Source organism: Halichoerus grypus, chromosome 12, assembly GCF_964656455.1.
Source record: "Halichoerus grypus chromosome 12, mHalGry1.hap1.1, whole genome shotgun sequence".
Taxonomy (NCBI): domain Eukaryota; kingdom Metazoa; phylum Chordata; class Mammalia; order Carnivora; family Phocidae; genus Halichoerus; species Halichoerus grypus.
Genome location: NC_135723.1, coordinates 1,048,106 through 1,075,119, shown reverse-complemented (window position 1 = coordinate 1,075,119; position 27,014 = coordinate 1,048,106). Strand labels below are relative to the sequence as shown.

Below are 27,014 nucleotides of genomic sequence, written 5' to 3'. Positions count from 1 at the left end.
AGCAGTCGGAGAAAAAAGACATTTACGTGTTCCGGACAGAGGACCAGAGTGTCGTCCTTGGAAACAGCACAGCAGAGCAAACACCTGTTAACTCACAATTCTATACCCAGTGAAAAGAAATTCAAAAATTAAGGGCAAAACAAAGACCTTTCCCAGAAACAGAGACAGAGAGGATTCATCACCAGCTGGCCCGTCCTTCTTTCGGCAGAGAAACCCCGTGGAGACGCGCTGGCGAATCCCACGCGCCCCGAGAGCAACAGACCTTCCAAAGGGAACGGCGTGTTTGTGCAAACAAAAATGGTAACAACGCAGAACGGGGTTTATGACAAAAAGTAAAAGATGCACGATTTCACAAAGGCCGAGGAGGGCGGCGCGTTCTGCGAGCTTCTCAGACGGAGTCAAGGAATGTGCCGTAGACCCCACAGCGCCAAGAGCACTCACCCTTCAGCCCACACAGGCACCAGGGCCAGGTCACAGAACACACTCCGTGAACCCACACACCGGCAGAAAAAGTAAAACAACAAGGAACGGATGGGACGAACCCCAGGGAGCCGACAGCACAGCCCTCGAATGTGGACTGTCGGGATTCGAGGTAGAAATGGCAAACCCAGCCCTTTACATAAAAAGACACAAACTGGTGGGTGGGGGGGGAAGGCATAGAAAAAGACATGTTTCCTGACAATAACCAAAGGAAAGCTGAAACGGACATACTAACACAGGACACAGGACAAAACTAGATTTCCAGTTAAAGAGGGTCATGTCTTTTTAAGATTTTATTTGTTTATTTGAGACAGCGAGCACACGAGCAGGGGGAGTGGGAGAGGGAGAAGCAGGCTTCCCGCGGAGCAGGGAGCCAGATGCGGGGCTCGATCCCAGGACCCTGGGATCATGACCTGAGCCGAAGGCAGACGCTTCACCGACTGAGCCACCCAGGAGCCCCAAGAGGGTCATTTCTTAATGAAAAAAGAATTAATTAGGAGTCCCTGGGTGGCGCAGTTGGTTGAGGGCCCGACTTTAGATTGCGGCTCAGGTCATGATCTCAGGGTCGTGAGATCGAGCTCCAAGTTGGGCTCCAAGCTCAGTGGAGAGTCTGCTTGGGATTCTCTCTCTCCCTCTCTCTCTCTCCTGCCCCTCCCCCCACTCAAGCTCTCTTAAAAAAAAACACACACACACAAAGAGCTAATTCATCAGGAGGGCCTAAGAACCCTAAATGTTTAGGAATCGAATAGCAGAGCCTGAGAACACAGGCAGCAAAACTGGCAGACAGAGCTATAAATTACATCGCAGAGCTCAACAGCCCTCGCCCAGTAACTGAGAAAACAAGTAGCCAGGATGTGCGTAAAGACGCAGAGTGAGAACATGAGCAGCACCGCCTGAAGAAGGACAAGGTGAGTGTACGGACTCCCATTGTCCTGGGGGCTGGGGCAGGTGCCGTTGTAAGAGACTGGGAGTGGGGGTGGGGACAGTCTCCGGGGGCCAGCGGTGGGGGGGGGGGAGGCAGCCAGGCTGGTGGCACTGCTAACCACTGAGTCACTGAGCGAATGTGTCCCCACCGGGACCAGGATGCTGATGTCTGGACGCTGGAAAGACCGATTCCGACAGTGGGGGGAAGGCACACCCTTCCATCAGCAGCGTGTGCTCAGACAGCCCCAGTGGCCGGCGGAACCCTCATCCAGAAGCTTCCTCGGGAGGCGCAGGAGGAAGGTGCAGGCCCAGGAAAGCTCGGAGCAGCACCAAGAGAGCCCCGGGCCACCAGGCACCCTGGCCCCGGACAAAACACATGTTCTGACCGCACACAGGAGATGCTAAGCTCCCACCAGGCCAGCGAGCCACACAAGCCACAGGGGACACGCTCACACTCCTCACTCCTCCTTTATACTTCCCCAAAACCACAGGTGTCGGGCAGGGAGGAGGCCCCGGAGAGCCTTCGTGTGGGCAGAGACAGCGGCTCCCCAGGGCACGAGCCCAGAGGCCCCCCACCCCGAGCACAGGCTGCCAGGGCACCCAGCGGACGTGACGGCCAGAAGCAGCACCCGCCCCCGGTGGACAGCCGCTTCCTACTTTCATCCTGGGGAGAGAAGCAGCAGCCTCCCCCACATGGGGTCCCGCAGAGCGCAGGCCCAGGACATCAACGGGGTGCCACAGGAGAAAGGGTTCTAGCGCCGACCGATTTGGAGCAAGCGGGACCTTACAACTGGACGTCTCAGGATCCCTGCCACCCCTCAGGGAAACTGCAGGGTGGAGGGCGGGGGACGGGGGGTGGCGCCCGGGTCCCACATGCCGCCCAACCCCGAGGCCGAGTGTTCTCCCGCCTGCACCCGATCCTAAAACTGCAGCCAGCGTGACCACCACCCACTCCGCCTGCAGGTCACGGGCAGATGCTGGGGCCTGGCATTCTGTGTCCCGCCCAGGGGCCAGCCCGAGTCTGCAGCCCGTGTGGCACCCTCACCCCGCCCTGCACACACAGGGACATCCTCACCACTCCGCTGTGTGAGCCACACGGGCAGGGGACCTCTCCTCCCTCTCCCTCACCAAGGGGATGTCTGTCCGCTCTTTCTACCAAGCCCTTTAACTGTGACCTTCCCTGAGAAAAGTTCTGACTCTGAGCAGTTTACCCCTCCCCCACAGCCACCTGCTCAGGGTCCCTCTGCATCCACCTGGAGGGAGGCTGGCCGGGCAGGTGGGCGTGGCTCTACGTCCCTGTGTCCCCGCCCAAGTCCTTGCAGGGCAGGGAAGGCAGGTGTCAAGGTGCAAGGACACCAGGCGGTCAGTTGCCTCCGAAAGCCCAGGCTGTTAGCCCGGCCTGGGCTTGACCTCTGCAGGGCTGAATGTGACCTGCCCTGGGAAGGTCTTAAAACGCCAGCGCTCTCCTGCCACAGGCAAGGGGCTTTGTCATCGTCAAACGTCACCAACTGGCCCCAGCCGTGACCCTCAAGGCAGAGCTGCCCGCGCAGGGCCTCACGACCCAGCCAGCTGGAGGCGCTCGGGCTGCGCTAGGGAGAGCGCTTTCCTTTGCGCCAAGGAACTGCGGGTGATTGACAGCTGGGCGGGGCGAAAGCGCTGGGCGGTCCGCAAGGCGGGAGCTGTGGGTGATTGACAGCTGGGCGGGGCGAAAGTGCTGGGCGGTCCGCAAGGTGGGAGCTGTGGGTGATTGACAGCTGGGCGGGGCGAAAGCGCTGGGCGGTCCGCAAGGCGGGAGCTGTGGGTGATTGACAGCTAGGCGGGACCAAAGCGCTGGGCGGTCCGCAAGGCGGGAGCTGTGGGTGATTGACAGCTAGGTGGGACCAAAGCGCTGGGCGGTCCGCAAGGCGGGAGCTGTGGGTGATTGACAGCTGGGCGGGGCGAAAGCGCCGGCCGGTCCGCCAGGTCACACCCGCACCACGGGAGCCCACCCAGCACGCTGGTGCCCCAGAGGCAGCTCCAGTGACCCGTGCACAACGGGGGGCTGCGCTTACCGTGGCCAGTTCATCAAACTTGCCGAAGAGCTCGTTGAGGAGCTTCACCAGCTCCTGCGCGGTGCACTGCGACGCCAAGCCCGTGAAGCCCACGATGTCCGCGAAGAGGATGCTGCAAGAAAAAGGTACCAGGCTGCCTCCTCCGCGGGCACGCGGGGCCCAGCCTCCCAGGCGGACCGCAGCCCCCAGAGCCGTGCCGAGGGCTGCCTTTACGAGCACCCCAAAATAAACCTGTTTATTCCTCGGGGTGGGCTGGAAGGGAAGTGGGGGACGCCCTCACGGCCACGGGGGTAGTGAACGCTGGGGCCAGGCGGAGCTCCGGCTGACCCCCCAGGACACGGGCGGGGCACAGCTCCACGGCCACCAGACCTGCCCCCAGCCCAAGACGGCCTGTGACCAGTGGCCAGTGAGCACAAGGGATGTGCCTGTCGGAAGTGAGCTGGCCTCCTCGCCCCTTTCCCCTCCTGCCCGCTAACAAGGCGACAGAGCCCCGGTGTTGTTGGAGCCCGGCTGTGGATCCCCGAGCCTCACGGAGGGGCCGACTGGGTCTGCATCGGGCCAGGGCCTCACCTGGCGGGATGGAAGCCTGATGTGTGGGCATCCGTTTGCTACAGAGCTGGGCAGGTCTAAACAAGGGTGCCCACCCCCCAGCACAGCCTCCTTCCTGGACACTCTACAGCCATGAAGCCTCACGCAGCACAGCGGTGCCGTCACTGTGATTTCTGCTGCATACGGAATTCCTGACTGTTTAGTTCAGCCCTGGAACGTGCCACCCCCAGCCCCCACCTCCACCACTCCCTATGAAAAATCACACGTTGGTCTTGTTGGCAGTCACCTGCATGTGACACATCACTTCTCTCCCACTTCTCTCCTAGTATCTGGCTTTTAAAGTTCGATTACGATGTGTCTGGGGGTGGCTCTCTTTGTGTGTGTCCTAACTGAGTTTCTTCAATGTGTAAGTGAGCGTTTTTCATCGAATTTCAGACATTTTGAGCCATATTTCTTTTCAAATATTCTTTCTGCCCCTTTCCTCTCCTCTGGGACTCATTATGGGTGTGTTGCTGGGCTGGCCGGTGTCCCTGGAGTCTCTGAGCCTCTGTTCTCTCTCTGTCACCCTTTTCTCATTCTGTTCATCAGGTTCCATGACCTCAACTGTCCGTCTTCAAGTTCACCAATTCTTTCTTCAACCTGCTCAAATCTGCTCAAGGTGGAGCTCCCCGAGTGACCTTTTCATTTTAATGTATATTTCAAAGTTGGAATTTCTGGAAGTCTTTCTCATGTTCCCCTTTATTTAGACATGGTTTGTTCTTTGAACATATTTAAAATGGGTGCTTTAGGGGTGCCTGGGTGGCTTAGTAGGTTTAGAGTCTGCCTTCGGCTTGGGTCATGATCTCGGGGTCCTGGGATGGAGCCCCACGTCAGGCTCCCTGCTCAGTGGGGAGTCTGCTTCTCCCTCTCCTTCTGCCCCCCCCACTCTCTCTCTCAAATAAATAAAATCTTTAAAAAATATATGTGATTTAGTTTTGTCTAGAAGTCCGATGTGTGGGCTTCCTCTGGGACAGCTTCTATTGACTGCTTTTTTCATTCCTGTGTGAGTCAAACATTTGTGTTTTCTTGCATGTTGCATATATTTTTATGGAAAACTGGATAATACAATGTGGCAATTCTGAAAATCAGAACCCCCCCCCCCACCTCAGGATTGGGGTTGTTCTTGTTGCTATTTATGTTGTTATTTGTTCAGTGACTTTTCTGACAAATCCTGTAAAGTCTGTTTTCTTTCTCATGTGGGGCCATTAAAATCTCTGGTTGGTTAGCCTAGTGGTCAGCTAATGACTGGACAGAAATTTCCTCACATGCCTGCAGCCAGTAAGTCTTTCAGTCTTTGATGATGGGCACTCAGCCAGGCAGATTCCAACTCTGTCTTAGTCTGCTCTTCCTGCTTGCACACAGCCTCAAGGTCAGCCTCAAGACCTCAAGGACAGCCCGGGGTCCTCGTGGTCTTTCCTGAGCACGCACACAGCCTTACCCTTGTGCACGGTCTTCTGATTCCCAGAAACATCCCCAGAGCCTTTCAAAGCACCTGACAGACATCTCGTTCCCCAGTTTTAAATTTTTAGTGCTCTGCTGCTTGCCTCAGCTGCTTTCACTGTCTCTGACAGCTATGATGTTAAACAATTGTCACTGATTGTTTTTAACAAATGTCCCAGGGCAAAAGCTGTTCACACTGAGTGTCGAGTCAGGTCAAATAAAGACAAGCCTTGAGCAAGGTTTTCCAGGGAATTCCCAGACAGTCAAATAATGACACAGTTCTCTGAGGATTTTTCAAAGCCCCAACCCCATTCTGTCCCCTCAGGTGGCTGTCAGTGGACAGGTTTTCCCTGTGTTTGCAGCTGCTGGTTTTCAAAGCTATCATGGAGCTAAAAACGGTGGAACAGGGTAAGTCAGAACTCTACAAAGCTTGCTGTTTTTACCAAGATTTAGGCGTTTTTCTTAAGTAAACATTCCTGGATTCCTGCAAGGCTTGGGCTCGTTTCCAGTGTCCTGACAATGTTGACTCTGACAGTTCTTGTCAGTATTGTCATTGCTTCTATGGAGGAGAGGATTTTCAGATGTCCTTACCCCACTGTTCCTGGTGGCATCAGCCTATCAGCTGCAAATGGTGTACCGACTCAGGATTTTAATCCTGGAGTGATGGGGACCAGTGAGGGACTCTAACAAGGACGGTGAGGAGAACAGTGAGATGTTCACATCTGGGCTGGAGGAAGCCATCTCTCACCCTGGCTTCCCCTCGTACCTCAGAGCTGTCAGACCTGCACCTGCTGGGAATGAGGCACCTACCAGGGGATGTGGGTGGAGATTTTTCAGCCTCACAGGGAAACAGTGACTTTCCACATATGTGTCTGTTGTCCCAGGGCATCGTGCACCAGGCTCACCCCCAGCTGCCGCCCCAGGAGGTCCCTGACATCTGATGCCTTCCCTACTGTGGGTGCAGACGCTCTACACCCCTCCCCCCAGGGACGCCCTGGATTGTTCTGGTGGTCTGTCTCAGCAGGGCGCTGGGTCATTGCGCCACGTCCTTACTCACGAAGGAGAGTCAGTGGGTGAATGGGAAGTCTAGGTGGATGTCAGAAGCAGCCAGTCCCAGGCGCGGCCCCAGCCCCACCACTCACGGGCTTCACTTTCAACCTCAGTCTCCTCATCTACAAGTACAGGCGACAGTGCCTGGGCTGCCAGGACTGGAATGCTAGCCCCACACCCTGGGGCCTTAACCTCACTGGGCTCAACGTCCTCCACAGGAGGACAACACCGGTCCTTCCCGAGAAGCACAGCAGTGGGAGTGAGCATGCTCAGCAGACAGCGGCTGGCCACGCCGGCTCACACACACGGGTGGCTCGGACCCTGATGGGGAGGGGCCGGCAGCCACAGGCCTTACTTAGCTCATTCCCGACGGACAAGCACCAGCTTGTGGGGACTCGGTCCACAGCACTCAACACAAACAGAAGGAGGTTTTGATCCTGTGGTGTCTGCAGGGGCCCAGGGTCGTCCACCACCGCCTGCCTGAGTGACATTCATGGAAAGTGCAACACTCAGCTAGTGTAAGCACTCTTAAAGAGAAGGCACGACTGAGTGGAACCAAGTTATTTTTAGTTGCATCTTTAAAAACAAGCACACAAACCTCAGAGTGTGTCTGGGGCGAGCTGGTTCACCCGAGGACTGTTTCCTCACCTGCAAAACGGGAACACTGCCTACCTCCTGGGGCTGCCATGAGAGGAACCGAGTGAGGGAGAGGACGCCTACCCCAGACCCTGGCACCGAGTAGAAGAATGCTCAGCTGTTACCCTGATGTGGGCCAAGTCCCAGCCCAAATTCCACCACCCAAGCCAGTTCAGGGGCAGAGTGCCAACCCTCTGTCTAGCCCACGCAGGAAACGGGAGGTGAGGAAGAGTGGGACAGAGCAGCTGTGACACCCATCACCCAAGAATTCTCCAGCCCCACCTTCCGTGGGACCTGCTTCCCAGCCGGCAGGTGCTCACCTGCGCCTCCCGACCCACACCTGGCCCCTCCTCCCCTCAAACGGGGGCCCTCCACCCCCGTCTGCCTGTGGCCTCCCACCTCCTCCATCACCCCCACCCCCACCGTCGCCTGCCATTTCCATCACCCTCACTTGAGCTCCCCAAGGCCCACCTCCGCCAGGCCAGCGTCAGCCCTACCTCACATTGTCATGCCGCTGGATGTAAATCTTGTGGAAAATCCTCTCGGGGGGCTTCAGGAAGTCCTCCTTCATCTCCATGGCAACATTCCGGGGCAGAAGGCTCATAAGCAGCCGCTCCTGGACAGGAGAGACAGGCCCGTGTGATGCCGCGGGGCCTTCCCCGCCAGTCCTCAATCACTCCCCTGAGGGTGGTGCTGACGAGCTGCCCTGCGTCAGGGGCTGCAGACCCTCCTCGTGTGCACCAGCATGCGGTCTGGTCCTGCAGATCCTGCCTGGCCCCCAAGCCCCGGCGGGTTGTGCCCAGGCCTGGCCTGTCATTACACAGGTGACTCGCTCCCCGAGCACTGGGAAGGGGCCGGCATCACCTCCAGAACACCCAGGCCTCCATGGCAACCCTCCCCCGTTGCCCCCCCACCCGTGTGCCCCAGCTGCACTAAGCAGAGGTAACAGGCAGGAAACACAGGGCGGCCCGGCCTCACTCCCCACCCCACTGCCCAACACGGGCCTGAGAGGGACCTCAAGATGGGCTGTAGAAACCCATCCCCCAGGACCAACAGGGGTCCCCTGATCTCACAGAGACAAACAGACAACACTGCATTTCCCCCCTGGTCTTGTCTTCTTTTTTTTTTTTTTTTTTTTTTTTTAAAGATTTATTTATTTATTTATTTGAGAGAGAATGAGAGACAGAGAGCATGAGAGGGAGGAGGGTCAGAGGGAGAAGCAGACTCCCCGCTGAGCAGGGAGCCCGATGCGGTACTCGATCCCGGGACTCCAGGATCATGACCTGAGCCGAAGGCAGTCGCTTAACCAACTGAGCCACCCAGGCGCCCTGGTCTTGTCTTCTGATTTCTTCCTTCTCTATGGGGGTCAGATGTTTTCTTCCCCCCCCAGAGAATGGAATCAACATCTAGGCTTTTCCAGAGGAGCCTTGCTGCCCTGGAGACTCCATCGCTTTTTTGAGGACACGGTTTCCTCATCCAGACGCTGCCTCTCTTCCTCCCCAGGGTCCTAGCCTGACCTCAACCCCACTGGCCCTTGACCAGCCAGCCTCACCGGCATCAGAGGCCCATCCCTTGGTCCCTCTCACTCCCCTTCCCACCCTGCTTCGGAAAGCAAAGGAGAGCGAGGCCTGGATCCACCCTGAGGTCCACACACATAGCTGCCAAAGGGACAGGCTCCAATGCAGAAGAGGGACATCCCAATAGTGCAATGGTCTATGGCCACTCTTGACATCAGGTCAGCTGTGGGGAGAGGCCTCCAGGTCCCGGGAGAGCACACGACTCCAGACGTGGAAGTGTCCAGGCTGAGCACGTTGAGGACAGCCCAGGGGCTAAAAAGCCACTGCACAGGGTGTGGGAGCTGCGGGATGACTGGGGTCTGGCCGGTGGACGCTGACCCCCTCCTTGGCCGGGGGGCCTCTGGGACAAGACTGAGACACAGTCTGCAGTGGCTGGTGGTGCCAGAGGGGGAGAGAGCCGGGGCAGGGCTCGCTCGGGCCGCCACATGGACAGGCCAAGAGCAGCATCAGCAACGCGAACACACCCAGAAGCTTCTGGAAATGCCGTGAGGCACAAGGTGGGGACACAGATGCGGCTGGACACTACAGAAGGCCACCCACGAAGGGCCCGAAAAACACACAGCTTCACGCTCTCTCCAGGGGAAGACCCAATGTCATGGGGCCCTACACCCCGGGCCACCGAGCCCCGTTTAGGGGCTCAGGGAGTGACACCTACCCCCAAGTGCCCTGCACAGAGGGTCCCTGGGGAAAAGGATGGCTGCCTGGCCTTGCATCTCAGCTCTGCCCTTTTGGGTCAGTTCAGCCCTATTTGAATTCCATCACATCAGACAGGGAGACAAGCACACAGCTTCCTCAGCAGGTGCTCAGAGAAGGGGTCTTACTGTACTGCAGGGCCCACTCCCCACCATGCCTGCCACACCTCCGAGGCCCACTGCTCAGGGCGCGGCTCTTAAATCCCTCATCAGCACCTACAAAAATGCGACATCAGATCAAACAAGGGAGGCTGCTTCCCCCCACGTTCATCACACTCTCCTCCCCATCAGTATTCTCCTAACGCCCTGGGAGATCCGCTCTCTCTCTGAGGACCCAGGCTTTGGCACACCTCCGGGACCTGGTCTCTCCATCGCCTCAGCTGCCCTGCACGATCTGGAGTTAGGATAGGGAAACTGAGTCAGCCGCAGACCAAGGGCTGCACCAGGAGGGAAGGAGGACCTGAAAAGGCAGAAGGGACAGGAGGGCAATGTGCTGGGAATGCTGGGCAGTGCCCAGCAGGTGCTGGGAGAGAGGCGAAGGCAGACTGGCCACTGTCTCCGGACCCCTTCTCCACCTCTAGCATGATCGTCTAGCCCCTCACTCTCGTCTGGGGCTTGGTGACCTAAAATAAACACTTCGTGGTCCAGCCTCTCCCCACAACTAGAGGTGGCCCACGACATAGGGCTTGAAAGGTCACGTGGGAGCTACTGGAATGTTCCTTAAAGACAGCCTGTTCTTCCTTGTCTCCCTCTGTTGCTGGGGATACAGTCATGATGTCTGGTTCTCTACCTACCTTCTTGATTCATGAGGATGAGGGCCACGCACTAACAATGGCAAACTAATTAACAGATGGAGACTGGGTTGTCAGGGTGGCATGGATCAGCTCTGCCACATCAACCATAAAGGGCCTCCCTGGAACCCATATATGAGGGGGAAAGAGTGCCCTCGTTGTGCATAAGCCGTAGTTGTATGAAATTCCTAAGGGCAGGCTGTCCTTCTGACCAAAGGCTCAGCATCAGCTCCACCCACGAGATTAGCGATAGTACCTAAAGCCGACACACATAACCAGGAGTAAAAGCATGCAACTTTCCCATAGGGAGCAAAGCACCATCTGGCAAGATCAAGCACCCATCCCCGATTAAAAACAGCAAAACCTAGGACAAAGTCGTTCTCTGACATCATAAAGATATTACCTGAAATCCACATCCAATCTCAAACCTAGCCCTAAAGCCCCAAGCAGGAATAAACACTGTGAACAATGCATCAGAAGCACACAACACTGATGCGTTCTAACCGGCAAAATAAAATACAAAGCCAGAAATCAAAAGGTCAGATTTATGAAGATGGAGCCTACAAAGTATCCATGGATCAGACAAAGCATCCCAGCGTCTTATGAACATTACTACATGGCTCTTGACTATCAAAACATGACTTCAAATAAATGTAGTATTCCTAAAAATCATTCGATATTTAAGTAACAGTTGTGAGGACTCTGCTTCCAGGAGACTTTGTCCCCCTTCTCCCGCTACGTGTACTCAAGTCCTGGGCGTTACATGTGAAAGTCATGAGAAGACTCTGAAAGACAGAAGGAAGGAGGCACAGACGTGGGGACTGGGGAGCAGCCCAGAGGTGAGGCCCTAGGCATTCTGTTCACCTCATCCCCCAGACTGACTGCTGGAGACAGGGCAGCCCAGAAACATCCAGAAACACCAGCAGGCACCACAGTACGCTCTCCCCAAACCCAGCTCTCTCTGGCCAAAGGGCCAGGAGAGGGGCAGCCTCATGAGAGGAAAACTGTAGACAACAGCAGCCCTACTCCAGGCAAACAACCGAAACTCCTGCACATGTCCACACTCCCCCCACTGTGAGGAGACACCGAGCACACAAGGGCACCAGCAGCCCGGCCTTTTCCCTGCTGCTCAGAGTCAGGGGAGACCAAGGGCTCTCCTGCTCCTCCCTCCCAGGCAGGAGCCAGACCCCCTCTCCAGCATGGCAGTAAGGTGGAACCACCATGAGCCCCAACAGAGGCCCAGTGTGGCACCCAGACTTTCCACCACACCTGGAAGTGTCAAGGTGGTGGCCCCTTTCCCTGCCAAGTGAAGTCACAGAAAACCAGTGAAAACACAAGGTCCAGAGAAGACCCAGAGTCTCACACACAATACTCCAAATGTCCAGGTTCCCATCGAAAACCACTCAGCATCTCAGAACCAGAACAGTCTCAACAAGTGAATAAAGACAATCAACAAACAGCAACACCAAGATGAACAGGATAATCAGAATAACTAACAGGATTTTAAAGCAGCTCTTGTAAGAATAATTCAATGAGCAGCCACAAACACACTTGAAAAAAAGAAAAGAAAAAAAAACTCGAGCAAAGAGATAGAAGATACAAAAGAGAATCAAATGCAAATTTTAGAACTGAAAAAAAAATAATGAAATAAAAAGGTCGACAGGTGGTAGAGAACAGAGGAAAGCCCAGTGACCTTGCAGGCAGAATGAAAGAAATTGCCCAAACTGAAAAAACGGAGCAAATAGACTAGGGGAAAAAATCCCCAGAACACAGCAACCCATGGGACTGTAATAGAAGATCCAACATTCATGTCAATGGAATCACCAAAGACAAGAAAGAAAATGGCTATAAAAAGTATTCAGAGAAATAATGGATGAAAAGTCCCTAAATTTAACAAAGACGTAAACCTCCACACCTGGGAAACTGGGAAGACCCCAATGCAGACAAACCAAAGAAATCCACACCAGGACACAACATAGTCAAATGTCAGAAAACTAAAGACAACAGACAAGCCTTCACGGCAATGAGAGAGTAACAATGCCTCTCCCACAGAGGAAAGACAGTTTCAATTAGAACAGATTTCTCATCAGAAATCATGGAGGCCATGAGAAGGTGGCACATCTTTTGAGTGCTGAGAGAAAAGAACTGTCCACCCAGAACCCTTCAGGAATGAAAGAAATCAAGACGTCCTCAGACAAGGGGAAAGTATGAGGATTTGTCACCAGCAGTCCTGCCCCAAAAGAATGGCTGAAGGAAGTCCTTCAACCAGAAAGAAAAGGAGAAAAGGAAGAATCTCTGGGTATCAGGAAGGAAGAAATAACATGGTATGAGCAAAATTACATATGAGTACAATATATTTCCCTTCTCCTTTATGTGCTGGTTGAAGCAAGATTTACAGCATCACATGGTGTGGTTCTAAATGTATGCAGAAGAAAGATTTAAGACAGTTTTGTCACAGATGAGGTTGAAGGACATGGAGGGGGGTTTCTGCACCTCACTCTATCTGGTAAGATGTCAACAACAGTAGAAAGTGATGTTTTTTTGTTTGTTTGTTTGTTTGTTTTGTTTTTTTATTGTTATGTTAATCCCCATACATTACATCATTAGTTTTAGATATAGTGTTCCATGATTCATTGTTTGTGCATAACACCCAGTGCTCCATGCAGAATGTGCCCTCCTCAATACCCATCACCAGGCTAACCCATCCTCCCACCCCCCCCAGAACCCTCAGTTTGTTTTTCAGAGTCCATCGTTTCTCATGGTTCTAGTAGAAAGTGATGTTATGTGCATAGAGTGTAAAACCTCCCATGGCACTGAGAAAGACAGGCACTCAAGGGCACAATAATAAATCAAAACTGAATTCTAAAAAAAAGTTCAAGTAACACGCAGAAAGGCAGGGGAAAGAAACAGAGAAGAAAACAGAAAACAAAACATAAAATGAAACATTTCATTACATGAAAAATAAGTGTTCTGAACACACAAAAGACAGACATTGGCAGACTGGATTAAGAAAGCATGACCCAGCTATATGGAGTTGCCAAGAAACTCACATATAAAATAGGCTGAACAGAAAAGGATGGAAAAAATACACCATGCAAACACTGATCAAAAGAAAACAGGAGTGTCTATTTTACTATCAGATAAACTAGACTTCAAGGAAAAATACTGTAAGTCAGAAAGGGACACTACATATGATAAAAGTCAATCCACCCAGACACAGCAATCCTAAATATGCATGCACCAAACAACATAGCTTCGAAATATATAAACCAAAACCTGATAGGACCAAGAGAAGAAAGAGACAAATCTGCAATGTTAGCTGAAGACTTCAATACCCCATATAACAATAGGTGATAGAAAAGCTGGACAAAGCTCAGCACTGATACAGAAGCACTCGAGAAGACCATCAGCCAACAGTATGTAATCAACAGTTATAAAACACCTCACCCAAGAAGCACAGAATACACATTCTTTTCAAGCACCCACAGAAGACCCACCAAGACAAGCCATATCCTGCCTGGATAATGACACAAACTTCAGCATATTTAAAAGAATTCAAATAATAGTTTATGGAAAATCATGGACTCCAACTAGAAATCAATAGCAGAAAACAACAGAAAACCCCCCAAATATTGAGATATTAGGCAAAAATAATTCTAAGCAATCCAGGAGTCGAAAGGATATCCTAAAGGAAAATTTTAAAAATACAAAGAACTGAATGAAAGTGAAAATACAACATATCAGTATCTGTGGCATGCAGCTCTGAAAGGGAAATTTATGAGACGATAGGCTTGCATTAAAAAAGAGAAAATTCTCAAATAATCTAAGCTTCCTTCTAAAGAAACTAGGAAAAGAAGAGCAAGATAAACCAAAATTAGAGGAAGGAATAGCATAGTAAACACAAGAACAAATCAATGAAACTGAAAACAGGAGAGGAAAAAAAAAAAACACAAAATCAATGAAACAAAAATGTGATCCTTTAAATATATCAATAAAATATATAAACCTCTAGAAAAACCAGTGAGATAGAAAGAGAGAGAGACAGATGTGACACAAATAAACAAAATCAGGAAATATATCACTACAGACCCTGCAGACACCAAAAGGATAAAGGGAATAGTAGCAAATCTTCACACATAAATTCGACAATTTCAAAGAAATGGACAAACTTCTCAAAAAGCACAAACCACTACAACTCACCCAATAAGAAATAAATACTATGAATAAAATATTTGAATAGCTCTGTAATCTATTAAGTAAACTGAATTCTTAATTTAAGAACTCATATAAAAGAAATCTCTAGATACAGATGGTTTTACTAAATATGTCTACCAACTGCTTAAAGAAGAATTAACAGCAATTCTACCTATAATCATCCAGAAAATATCAGCCTTAGAAAGATCTTTCTAGATATGTCTCCTCATGCAGGGGAAACAAAAGCAAAAATAAATTATTGGGGCTATACCAAATAAAAAGTTTTGCACAGCAAAGGAAGTAATTAACAAAATGAAAATGAAATGAAACCTACTGAATGGAAAAAGATATTTGCAAATGATAGCTTCAATAAGGGGTTAATATCCAAAATATATAAAGAACTTATACAACTCCACATCAAAAAAGCCAAATAATGCAATTAAAAATGGGCAGAGAATCTGAATATATATTCTCAAAAAAAGACATACAAATGGCCAAAACCACAATGAGATATCACCTTACACCAAGCGAACACATCCTAATTCATTATATAAAGTTAATATTATCTGACACCAAATCGGATCAAAATAAAAAGAAAACTACAGACCAATGTCTCTGGAGAATACAGATGTAAAAATCCTTAACACGATATTAGCATATCAGCAATACATAATAACACCTGACCCAAGTTTAATCAGGGGACACAATGCTAGTTCAATATTGAAATATCAATCAATGTTATATACCATATCAACAGGATAAAGAATAAAAACCACCTATCTCCACTTGTGGTGAGCATAGCATATACTATAAATTATAGTATAGTTTATAAACTATAAACTTGTCAAATCACTATGTTCTACACCTGAAACTAATGTAACACCGTACATTGTTGCACATTGTAATGACGTTGCAACTATAACATATACTTTAAAAGTTATTTTTTAATCACATAACCATTGATTCAGAAAAAGAACTTGATAAAATTCAACATCAATTCCTGATGAAACTCTCAGAAAAATACGAAGAGAGGGTAACTTCCTCATCTTGATTAAAAAAACATCCAGAAAAAAACCTACAACTAGTATCACACTTAATGGTGAAATAACTAAACACTTTTACCAGTATCAAGCCAAGGATATCTGCTTTTCCCACTTTTATTCAACATACAGCACTGGAAAGTACAGTCAGTGAAAGAAGGTAAAAAAGGGAAATAAAAGGCATACGCACCGGAAAAAAGGAAATAATCCTGTAAATATTTGCAGATAACATGATGGTCCACGTAAGAAATATGAAGGACTGAAAAACCATGTGAAAACAAAACAATATCAAAAAACAAAAACAGAAACAAAAGCTCAGAAGGTTGCAGGATACAAGATCAACATACAAAAATCAGTTGCATTTCTATATACTAAGAATGACCACATGGACAATGATATCAAAAATACAATTTATCATTTACAATCATTCAAAAAATGGAATCGATAGGGGTAAATATATCAAAACATATATAGGACTTGCATGCTGAAAACTACAAACCACTGGTTAAAGAACTTGAAAAAGATCTAAATAAATGGGGAGACATACCATGTTCATGGACTGGGAGACTCAGAATAGTAAAGATGTCAATACTCCCCAAATTGATAGACAGGCTTATCACAAATCCTATCAAAATCCCTGCAAAGATTTTAGTAGACATAGGTCAGATTATTCTCAAATTTATATAGAAAAGCAAAGAAACAATAATAACTGAAATCATTTTAAAACAGAAGAACAAGGTGGGAGGAATCACTCTACTTGATTTTGAGATTTATTATATAGCCACAATTACCAAGACTGTGTGGAAGGATAAACACACAGAGCAAAGGGACAGAACACAGTCCTTGGAAACAGACTCACACGAATGCACCCAATTGATTTTTGACAAAGGTACAAAAGCAATTCAGTGGAGGAGGTATACAGGACTACCATACAATCCAGCATTACTTACAACAGCCCAGGCATGGAAACAACCTAAGTGTGCTTTGATGGATGAATACATAAAGTATGGTACATATATACAATGGAATATTATTCAGTCATAAAAAAGAAGGAAATCCGGCCATTTATGACAACACAGATGGACCTATGGGGTACTACACTAAGTGTAATAAGTCAGACAGAGAAAGACAAATACTGTAGAGTCTCAGTTACATGTGGAATCTTTAAAAACTGAACTCACAAATACAAAGAACAGATTGGTGGTTGCCAGAGGTCAGGGGGTGGGGGGGCAAAGTGGGCACGGGGCAGGAGGGGGTCAACAGGTACAAACTTCCAATCATAAAATAAGTAAGTTCTGGAGATGTGATGTACAGCATGATGATTGTAGCTAACCATACTGAATACTTGAAAGTTGCTCAGAGTAGATCCTAAATGTTCCCATCAAGAGAAAAAAAAAAAAAAGTATAACTATGTGAAGTGAAGGATGCAGCTAAACTTATTGTGGTGATCACCTCACAACATATACATATACCAAATCATTATGTGGTATGCTTTAAACTTATATGATGTTATACGCCAATTATATCTCAATAAAACTAGCAATGGAGGACATACAGCATTTTCAACAGATGGTGTTGGAGCAACTGGACAGCCACAGGCAAAAAAAAAAAAAAAAAAAAATGAGCCTGGATCTAAACTTCACACATGATGCAAATATTAACTCAAAATGTATCATATATGTCAACGTAAAATATAAAACTTTAAAACTTTTAGAAAACACATAAGAGAAATCTTTGGGATCTAGGGCCAGACAAAGAGTTTTAGACTTGACACCGAAAGCACAATTCATAAAAGGGCAAGTTGACAAACCCAACTTCATCAAAATCAAAACCATTTGTTCTGCAAAAGACCTCATTAAGAGGATGGAAAAACAAGCGACAGACTGGGAGGAAATGTTTGCAAACCACATACCTCCCAAAGAACTAGTATCTATAATATATAAAGAACTCTCACAGCTCAAGAATAAAAGCTAGATGATGATGATGATAGAAAAACAGATGATAGATATGATAGATAGATAGATAGATAGATAGATAGATAGATAGATAGACAGATAGATAGAAAATAGACAGATAGATAGATCATAGACAGACAATACATAGATCGATCAGTTAGAAAATGGGCAAAAGACATCAACAGACATTTCTCCAAAGAGGACACAGAGATGGAAATAACCACATGAAAAGATGTTCACCATCACAGCCACTAGGGAAATGCAAATTCAAGTCACCCTGACACATCAGTACACACCTATCAGAAGTGTTACAACAGCCAACAGTGACACCAGCACCCGCTGGCGAGGGTGCAGAGAAACGGGTTTTTCTGGGAGTGAAAAATGATCCAAACACTCTAGAAAGCAGCCTCACGATTTCTCAGTAAACTAAACACGCAACTACCACACGACCCAGCAACTGTCCTCCCAGACGTTCACGCCAGAGCAGTGAAGACTCACGTTCACACAAAAAAACCACAGGAATGTTCACAGCAACTTTGTTCGTGATCGCCCCAAACTGAAAACCACCGAGATGTCCTCCAACAGGTGAGCGGTCAGGCCAACGGTGGTCCATCCACACCACGGAGCACAACTGAAAGAAAAGGGGGTGAGCCGCTGACACAGCAAGAACCTGGATGATCTCCAGCGGACGGTGGAAACGCCAGCCCCGAAAGTGCACACGCTGTAGGACTCCACGCACAGGACGTCCCTGAGACGACACATTTACAGACACAGACAGCAGACCGGCAGGTGCCAGCTCCAGGATGGAAGTGGGGAGGAGTGTGGGGGAGCACGCGGTGCCGGCATGTTCTGTGTCTTGGCCGCACCTGTCAGTCTCCTGCTGCTGGGGAAGCGAGGTGAAGGGGACATGGGGTGCCTCTGTCTTGTTGCTCACGACCACATGTGCATCTGTAATTAGCGCAAACTAAAAAGACTCCATGAAGAGAAAACAATGAATTGGGTGTGAAAACCCTCACACATTGCTGGCGGAAACGGAAAACAGTAAAGCCGCGTTCGAAACGCTTAGCAGTCACCCCGTGACCCGCGGTTCCACTCCTGGCCGAGGACCCCTCCTCCATCGGCCCAGGCCTGCTTCTCCACCTCCAACTGCACCAGTGCGATTCCACGTGGCACCCAGGAAAGAGGCCACGGAAGGAGCTCTGAGGCCGGGGCTCACCCAGCCCTGGGCACCGCGAGGCCTCTCGCCCGCGACCCAGCCAGCCGGCCTCTCCTCACCTTCAAGCCATGCACCCGGCTTCTGCGTGAACTTGGCAGGTGCCACGGACTGAAGTGTGTCCCCTCAAAATTCCTGGGTTGAAGTCTTAATCTCCCATGTGACTGTATTTGCAGAAAGGGCTTTCAGGAGGTAATTAAGGTTTAATGAGGCCAAAGGGTGGCATCCTAATCTGACAGGACCAGCGTCCTGCTAAGAAGAGAATGTGGTTTCTCTCTCTGCACATGAGCACCGAGGAAAGGCCATGCGAGGGGTTTTAAGAACTCAGTGGGATGCACCTGCCTCGTGTGCAGGTAGAAATGAAGCATCAGCAGGAAGGAGGGATGGTCGCCCTGTTCCCATGGGACCACCCACCACGAGCACCCTGCATGCTCAGCCGAAGGAATGCTGGGCAGGCCCTGCTTTCCAGAGCTGGATCTTGCAGGAGGAGGGACGGAGGGTGTCCCAGGCTGCCCCTGCCCCACGACCCAAGTCAGAAGGTCTGGTGCCGGCCTGAGCCAGGGGCGCTGCAGGGGCGTGGGGCGGGGCACGGTGGCCTCAGCTCTGCTTCCACGGAGTCCAGGCAATCGTGGGGATGACAACACATGGGGTCATGCCAGCCCCTGCCGAGCCTCATACACTGCACATCGACGCGCCAAGGGGTCCAGACAAAACCCGCTCCCCGCTCGGCACCAGGAGCCAAAGGGCCTCGGGGTGACCGCACGCACAAACACAGCACTGGGAGCAGGGGCCACTCCCCATGTGTGTGTGTGACCTGCGTGTCAGCGACTCTGGAGGGTCCCCCTGCGTGTGCATCCCCAGGACAGGTAGGGTGGGAACGGCGCCTTCCCTGGACACCCACATGGCTCACGGGTGAACCCCCAGACCTGGAGATGACTATTAGCGCCAAGTCGACAAGTTAGCGGTCACGGGGTTGCCAAATCCTTCGTTTTCTTCTTGAATCAGTTTTGAGAGTGGACACCTTGTGGGAATTCGCACATCTCGTCTAAGTGTCCAAATCTTCTGGTATCAGCGCATCCTGAGTGTTCCCCTCGTACCTATTTTTAGCCCGGCTGTCTGCAGCCGCGTTTCCCACCCCTGAGACCTCTGTGTGCCCGCTCTTTCTTCCCGATCAGTCGCTCTAAGGCTTTCGTATTTCAAAGACTCAATGTTGGACACTTTTGTTCTGAAAGGGAAAGACCCCTGTTAAAGGACCCTCCCAGTCCTTTTGGAGGATCTGACCTCGGGGATCTGTGAACCCAAGCCCTCTGCTGAGCCTAGCATGGCTCAGGACACGCGGGGCTGGAGAGGGGGTGTGGCTGGTCTGGGGGTTCCTGGGCTTCAGCCAGCTCTGCCACCAGCTACCCTGTCCCTCACCTCGTTGTCCCTCTTGAGTCAGAAATTCCCTGAGCCAGCCCCAGGTTTGCAAAATGGAAGAAAGTCCTTACAGGCCGCACACAAAGCAGAAGCCTGAAATCGGGGTATGAACTCAGGCAGGAAGAACTTTCTGGATCACGCACCTCCTTGTGCTCGGCCACGACCCTGCACAAGGGTCACCCCCAGCATCGGTGCTGATTTGGTGGGAGGGGTGGTCTCCACACACCCAAGTCCCTCCCAAAGGAGTCAGCCTCGGGGACACTGACAACTCGGGGAGCTTCTCCAACGTACGGCAGAGAAGCTTCTAGAAGTAGAGGAGCGTCCAGTGCAGCAGACAGCCCTGCCCACCGTCTCCCACCAGCAGGGCAGGAGATGAACACACTCAGGTTCTGGGGCAGAGCTGGGTACTTTCTTCTAGATTGGTCTCCGCAAACAGAAGGCTGTTCGTTCTAAATGACACGGGGGGAGGAGAGCGATCAGCAGCTCCTCCCTGGGGGCAGCCCAGGCACCGAACACCCTACAACCCGCACCAAAACGGCACTGACCAACGTGGAGCAAGAAGGTGTTGGCATCAGATCGGCAAACAGTGGGCAAGAGCCCGCCAGCCCCAGATTCGGAGCAGAGCCGTGCGTCCCATGGTGTCCTGTCCCGCCGCTGGGACAGGCAGGGTTCTAACCCTGGGGGTTTGCATCTCAGGGCGGGCCCTGCTCTCCCCTCCCGCGTGCCCCTCCCGCAAGCCTGCTGGCTGGGGGTGTCACCCAAGCCAGGCCCGTCCTGCGGGCACAGCCCTGGGGAGGGGGAAGCACCTGGTTTGCACTCTGACACACACTGTCTCCTGTTCTAGGAAGCTTCCCATCTCGGCCCTGCTGGGTGCACACTCATGGCCCCCACCCCTGCCTCCAAGTTCTTACCTCTGCCTGACCCCTGCTCCTTCCTGCCAGCACCCGTCGGAGCCCTGCACGCGGCCGCGTGCACACACCTCCCTGCCCCCCCATCTCCCATGTCCTCCCAGCTGAGGCCACAACAAATGAAGGACCCCCCTCGAAGACCACCACGCACCACACACATGGGCCTCGGCTTCTCTGCTTATGCTCTTCCCCCAGCTCACATCACCCAGGACCCCATTCCTAAACCCAACCCCCCCAACATCTGCCACCTCCTGCAGAAGCCAGTGGGCTCACCTGCCACCACACAGTGGTCATTCCAGAGCTGGACACCCCAGCATCCTCTCCCAGGACCAAAGCATGTCCCCTCGGGACCCCCTCTCAGAATCAGGGTATGTCCCCCCCAGGACCCCCTCCCAGAATCAGGGTGCGTCCCCCCGGGACCTCCTCCCAGAGTCAGGGTGCGTCCCCCAGGGCCCCCTCCCAGAATCAGGGTGCATCCCCCCGGGACCTCCTCCCAGAGTCAGGGTGCGTCCCCCAGGGCCCCCTCCCAGAATCAGGGTGCATCCCCCCAGGACTCCCTCCCAGAATCAGGGTGCGACCCACCAAGGCCCCTCCCAGAATCAGGGTGCATCTCCCACTACCCCCTTCCAGAATCAGGGTGCATCCCTCCAGGACCCCCTCCCAGAATCAGGGCACAACCCACCAAGACCCCTCCCAGAATCAGGGTGCATCCCTCCAGGACCCCCTCCCAGAATCAGGGTGCATCCCCCCAGGACTCCCTCCCAGAATCAGGGTGCAACCCACCAAGGCCCCTCCCAGAATCAGGGTGCATCCCTCCAGGACCCCCTCCCAGAATCAGGGTGCATCCCCCCAGGACTCCCTCCCAGAATCAGGGTGCAACCCACCAAGGCCCCTCCCAGAATCAGGGTGCATCTTCCAGGACCCCCTCCCAGAATCAGGGTGTGTCCCCCCGAGACCCCCTCCCAGAATCAGGGTGCATCCCCCCAGGGCCCCTCCCAGAATCAGGGTGTGTCCCTTCAGGACCCCCTCCCAGAACTGGGGCATATCCCCCGGGCCCTTTCTCAGAATTGGGGTGTGGCCCCAGCACCCCCTCCTGGAATCGGGGTGCATTTGCCAATATCCTCTCACACATCACCAGGGTGCCCTATTACGGGCTCAGGGTCTGGAAAAGGCCCTAGAAGCTGCTATTAAATTGAATTCTTTGCTAATTGAGTCAAACATGAAAACACACACAGACCGTGACCAGGCCATTCAGTCGGGGGTCCCTCAGCTGGCCTCAGCACCTCCTGCTGTCCTGGGCCTGCCGGGCGGTCCCCAGGCAGTGGGAGGCACCAGGTGCCTGCAGGTACTTGAGAGCCCCCGAGAGGTGGCCAAGCCCGTCTGAGCAAGCCCATCTGAGCCATCCCAGAGACTGGGCTTCATGAGCTAAAAGCAGCCGGGCCGGCGGGAGGCAGGGAGTGACCCTGAGGTCAGGGGACGGGGCAGCCCAGAAAGCCGTTGCCGTGTGACGGACCAACCCACAGGCTGCAACAGGAAAGGCGTGCGGGTCAAGGTCCTGACTCAGCCAGTCTTGGGACGGCCAGGGACGCACGGAAGTGACCTGTCCACACTCACCCTCCTATTCCTAAAGCACCAGATGAAACCACCAAGAGAAACAACTGCTATGTTTGAAAATAGGAACAACTGCATTTTTACACAAAGAAAAGGCCAGAGAAACAGAGCTAGGGACACAGGGATCCCTCCTGAAGAAGCACCGGCCTCCCCACAGTGAGCGGCTCGTTCGCACCCACGGGCACAGTGAGAACACGGACCGGGAGGGATGCAAACGCACACGCCACGGAGAAGCGCGTGAACACGTGGAGAAGCGGCCATCTGCGTTACTGAACGGCCAGGAGGCACAGACCTAACACACAGCGGGGGACGGAGAAAGAGGACCAGACTCATCGCCGGGGCCGCGCCCCAGAACCCCGACCACCGGGCCCACCTCAGCCTTCCCACCCACAGATGGCGGGCCCTCCAGAGCCGAGTGTCATCGGGGGTAACTTATAAAACAGAGCATAGCATTATTTGGAAAAGACCCCCAAGCCCAGGCAGAGAAACGACGTCGTATTTGCTCTCTCAACAACATAACCGAGGAATACATCCAGTCTACGTGAACAAAGATGCTCGTGAGGAGTAACATTTTTAAAACATGGAGTCTGCTGAGAACACAGTCACGCACACGCATGCACACAAGCACGCACGCACAGGGAAAAGGAGCAGCTACCTCAAGTTACAGTTACAGCACTGGTGGACCCGTCCATGGGAAAATGCAGAAAATAGAATTATCCAGACAACATGACAACGATACGGGAAAAGAAGATGCACAAAGACCAAACCTGGAGGACACAGAGCGCTCACTGGGCTGACGGGATTGGGTGGCATTTACCGTGTTGCAGATTTCCCGAGTGAGAACACCAGCCCCGAGCCTCCGCGAGTCTGGGCGCACTCCTCTGCGGGACGAGAAAACACACCCTTGCTGGCGGAGCTGCTCTGAACCCGCATGAGATGGCACACTCAGAGCGCCGTGCTGGGCCCGCACAGCCACTGTGACAGCAGGAGTGCGTGTGACCGCTGGCTCCCGGGGCCAGCGCGGTCCACACGGCGGCCACACCGTGCCACGAGTCTGTGCACGGAAGCGCGGTCCACACGGCGGCCACCACCTTAGCATCGCACACGGCCGACCCCCAGTTGGGGGGCGCACTCAGCCTTAGGAGACACGTTAGGGCCGGAACCTTACACAGTCCACGGAAAAGGCCGCCAACGTAAGAGAAGAAATGAAAATAGACACACGGTGAGCAAGGAAAGACATTGGAAAGGAAATGCAGAGGAGACAGAAACCAGGAGGAAAAGCAAAGGAAGATTCAGAAAGACACGGGAACGGCCCCAAATGTCACTTCTTCCAGGACATCAGGGAGGTGACAAAGGGGGGATGACGACACTAGACTCGAGCGTCTCAGAAGCGGTTAAAAGCCTCTCCGTTGGTGGGGGGGACACCGGCAGCAGAAATGCTCAGGGCGCAGCCCCCGAGACTCACGATCATACACACGTGTGTGCACGCACGCACACACTTAGACACTCACGGCCATGCACGCGCATGCTCACCTCCACACACACAGTTACATGCACACTCCCACACGTGCGCGCACACACACACACATCCACATACAGCTGCACACACATGCGCACATGTGCACACGCACACGCTTGTACTCACACCCACACACGCACACACACACGTATACACACATATGCACATGCAGACCCAGTTATGTGTACGCACACTTATCCGCACACATATGCACACATCCACACGCATATGCACACATCCACACGATCCCCGCATACATACACACACATGCACACACGCATGTACAGAGACCTCGGCATGCAGAGTCCACATGGATGCAAACCCACACAAATACATACACACAAAGACACACACGCACACACACCCACATGTGTGGCACACGGCACGCACATGCATGCATATCACACACGTGCACATACATCTACACACAGATCTATAACTCCCACGGACGAGTCCACCCACAGACACACACACACGATCTAAACACACACACGTCATCTGCTCCTAAGCCGTAACCTACCCTCACTATAAACACTAGGTATCGTTACAGTATCTATAAATAAACACACGTGCGTGGGTGTTCTAAGTGTGCAGCCCGTACCCCACGCCCTGCGCTGGAACCCAGCGGGCTCTCGAGTACCAAGCAATCCCATCTGCCACCCCTACGAGCACAAGGCTCGGTCACCGACACTCTGGTAAAGCAGAGCCTGGGACCCCCCCATCACGAGCCTTGTCTGGAGCTCCCAGACCACGCCATGGGCCCAGGACAGCAGCGGGCCGGGAGACACTGACAGGGACAAGTCCAGGGACACGCGGCTGACAGTGGCTCTGGGGGTGGGAACCGGTCCAGCTCACCCTCTAGACTGGGGTGGGTGGTCCCGCTGCCCCAGCAGGCTGTGGCGAGAGCCGGGCAGGTGCACCCCAGCTTCACAGCCCAGCTGCTGGTGCACGGTCACCATGACGACCACTGTCACAGGGACACCCTCAGGGTCAGGGGAGGCTTCGCCTCGCGGTGGGTCACTCTGGCCGGCAGGTCAGCGCCCACCACATCTGTGCCAGGGCCGGCCAGGACCTGCCTCATCCCCCCGCCACCGCCCCCCAGCTCCGCGGAAACTGATTCCAGCTGAATCCCACCCCAACACCTGTCCGCCCCAAGCAAAACACCCCCCACTCCGTGCTTTCAAGCAGCTCAGCCCCCTCCAGGGCAACAAACCCACGGGGTGAGCTCTGCAGCTCTCCCTGACTCCTCCCAGCCCTACAGCGTCACCTGGGCGCACCTGTCTCACCAATGGGGAAACTAAGGCTGGGGGCCACACAGCGTGGCAGATCCTCCATCTCCAGGTCTAGGGAGCCCCCACTGCTGCTGCCCTGTCTCCTCTGGGGGGGGGCGGCCAACCTGGGCTTGATGCCCCTAACCATCCTCACCCTGTGTTCTGTGCTCCCCACCTTGTGCTCCCTGCCCCGCACCCCAGGCCCGCACTCCCTCCTCCACGCCCCCCACCCAACTCTGTGCTCCCCACCCTGTGCCCCCCACCCCGTGCCCCCTTCCCCCACCCCCTGCTCCCCGCCTTGTGCTCCCCACCCCATGCTCCCCACCACCCCGCGTCCCGCAGCCGACAGCCCCACCACACCAACCTGCTTCTCGTTCTCGTCCTCCAGCCTCAGCCGGTCTTCGATGCAGTTCCGGGCCTGCAGGAAGGCTTTCCTTTGGGAGCGTTCAGCCAGGACCCTCACAAACACCCCATACATGTTCACGCTGAGGAAGAGCAGGGCGTTGGCACCAAGCTGGAAGGGAGAGAACACAGAGCACCATGTGCGTGGGGCGCTAGCTCGGCAGAGGCTCCCACACCCTCCGACGAGCAGCCCGTGGAATGACCACGCTGCTCAGGGTGGCCGGGATGCCAGCCGGACCCACCGTGCACAGCTGACTTCCTGCGGTCATATAGCAGAACAGCATGCAGGGAGCGTCCCCCAAATTCACGTGCAAGCCTGCCCCCCAGCACCCCAGAGTGTAGCTGCATTTGGACATGAGGTCTTTCAAGAGGTAATTATGTTAAAACAAGGTCACTGGGGACAGCCGTGTGACTGGCATCCTCCTAAGACGAAGGGACCAGGACACAGAGGTGCATGCATGCACAAGCCTGTGAGGACCCGGGGAGGAGACGGCGTCTATGCCCAGGCAAGGCCATGGGATGACCGGCACCCACACTCCAGGACCCGCAGGTCCAGCCTCCAGGCCTGGGAGGGAAAGAACTCTGCTGCTCAGGCTGCTGGGCTGGGCTGCGAGTGACAGCCGCCCCAGGACACCAGCCGAGAAAACACGATGCCGGGAGGAGCAGATGCTCCCGAACCGGGCAGCGAAGGGAAGCAGATTAGAAGCAAAAAGAAGAAAGGACCATGTCATACGCGAGCACGAAGCGAGCACTTGAGATGAGTGACCATCCAGGGAACGCAGCGTCCAGAGCTCCCTGCTCGGCCCGCACCCCTGGGCTCCCACTCCCTTCAAAGGATGGGAATCGAGGAAGGGGCCAGCGAGAAAGACCCGCCTGGGGCGCCAGCCACAGCCCAGACTCGGAGGCTCGCACCTGCTGGACCAGGAGGGGGGCCTTGCAGAATGTCCGCTTTCAGCGGCCTTAACTCGAGGCCAGTCCGGACCGCCCGGGAGCCCACGATGGCCACACCGCAGGTCGCGGCAGACCCGGGGAGGATCAGACCCCACTTCCCCACTCAGCCTCCTCTGCTGGTCTGTCCCACCGCTCTTGGGCCCAGGGCCGGCAGGACCACGGCACAGATCCGGGCCCCGGGCCCACCTCCCCGAGGAGCTGCAGGTGTATGAGCATCGCCCAAAGCCACTGCCCTCAGTCTCTGTGAAGAGGCTAGACGGGACGCACACACTTCCTGCAGGGGCTGGGGGTCACTGCCGCTCTCC

General features: G+C 53.1%; 1 protein-coding gene across 2 annotated transcripts in view; it reads right to left on the bottom strand.

Moving 5' to 3' along the window:
- Positions 1 to 27,014, bottom strand: part of ADCY1 (adenylate cyclase 1) — a 120,633-nt gene that overhangs the window by 74,798 nt on the left and 18,821 nt on the right. For both annotated transcript variants that reach the window (XM_036066746.2, XM_078059907.1), the window contains exons 2-4: positions 25,721 to 25,870; positions 7,667 to 7,785; positions 3,456 to 3,567 (exon numbers count right to left, since the gene is read on the bottom strand). In XM_036066746.2, coding sequence (XP_035922639.2) covers positions 3,456 to 3,567; positions 7,667 to 7,785; positions 25,721 to 25,870 — 381 coding nt within the window. The remainder of the gene's footprint in view (positions 1 to 3,455; positions 3,568 to 7,666; positions 7,786 to 25,720; positions 25,871 to 27,014) is intronic.